Source organism: Phytophthora parasitica (assembly GCF_000247585.1).
Source record: "Phytophthora parasitica INRA-310 unplaced genomic scaffold supercont2.57, whole genome shotgun sequence".
NCBI classification, from domain to species: domain Eukaryota; phylum Oomycota; class Peronosporomycetes; order Peronosporales; family Peronosporaceae; genus Phytophthora; species Phytophthora nicotianae.
The window spans coordinates 397,473-398,804 of NW_008649043.1; the positions used below are offsets into that span (position 1 = coordinate 397,473).

Below are 1,332 nucleotides of genomic sequence, written 5' to 3' on the forward strand. Positions count from 1 at the left end.
GACCAGCTATACCTCTAACTATATCTTATCCCCTTGTTACGGAGACTAGTAAGGAGAAATTACAGTTATTCAGAGTTGTATTATACACAAAAGTACTCCGCATATGCAATCCTCCTCATTATCATATATCTTCTAGATATTACTATTGAAGTGATAATTAGTATCGTAGGCCCGTCCTATGATACTGATCAAGCTTTGCTGGAATGGATAAGTGCTTCCAGCTGATCTCCAAGTTTGCTCACGGGTGAACCGTAATCGTACCGTGAACAACACGCCTACAGGAGTCACTTCCCGATTGTCTTTACAGCCCTCAAGTCTTCTCTTTTCGGAAATCTGGAAGGATCATGATTCGGTATGCACTACTGATGCTTGTGCTCGCACTTGTCGGAAGCGTGAATACTGTTTCGGCAGCTACGGACGCTAACAGGATCAATGTCGCTCGTGAACTACCATCCAGCCCAGGCCAACTGGCTCTCATCCCCCCTCAAGACTCCGCCGGCCAGGAGACTAAAAGGTTCCTTCGCCAAGAAACGAAGACCACCGCGGAAGAAGTTGTGAATAATGACTCTACGGAAGAGCGAGGGTTTATCGGTACGCCCTTGAAGAATGCTCTGTATAAGATTCTTGCAGCATTTGGCGTTAGGCCGCAAACGGTCTCCGTGCAACTGGGTGTACGCACTGGCAGAGCTAATGCTTTGTACAACCGGTTTTACCACAGCTACAATAGGTGGTATGCTACGCACGGACCCAGGCCTTACATGTACTAAAATGGAAAGCGAATGGGAATGGAAGTTTGCATTTCTGAGTCGGCCAATTCGTGTTCCTACCTCCGTGCTAACTCTCGTCGAAGCATACATGCAAAATGCTTGTAGCAGCGTCAACAGCCACGATGGTAAGCATTACCAGTACAGGGGTTGGCACAACTTTTACTTGACCGAGACGGGCTGCGGATTTGGTGTGTAGACCATTCCTTTAGTTGATGGTAAACGAAAGTAGTGCGGGGCGAATCTACAGAAGCGAGAAGTCCGTTCGACCAGTGCCACAACGACGTTCATTTCGGGTCCAGTGGATAAACAGCGGACCCAGTGAATGAGCTGGAATGGCCAGTGTTAAGAGCGTTAGATAACCTGAGAAAAAAATCATTACTTGAAGAGTACTTGGTTTTGTTAATAGTTTTTTTGGTGAAAAAGCAACAAATTTCGGTCAGCGACGATCACATCAGTCGTCAAGATGGCGCCTCCGCTTGTGATCGTGAGCTAGTGTCACCTTCCTGGACTCGTCCGTTGATTTTCCTTTGCAAAAGCGTGCAAATTCAGCTCCTTGGCATTATTG

The 1,332-nt window shown here is 46.9% G+C and overlaps 1 protein-coding gene across 1 annotated transcript; it reads left to right on the forward strand.

Annotated features, from left to right (window-relative positions):
- The first annotated feature begins 245 nt into the window (after window positions 1–245).
- On the forward strand, window positions 246–1,157 carry PPTG_16484 (hypothetical protein). Its single transcript, XM_008914023.1, has one exon. The coding sequence runs from the start codon at window positions 345–347 to the stop codon at window positions 765–767; it is 423 nt and encodes a 140-aa protein (XP_008912271.1). The 5' UTR covers window positions 246–344; the 3' UTR covers window positions 768–1,157.
- Window positions 1,158–1,332: the final 175 nt, after the last annotated feature.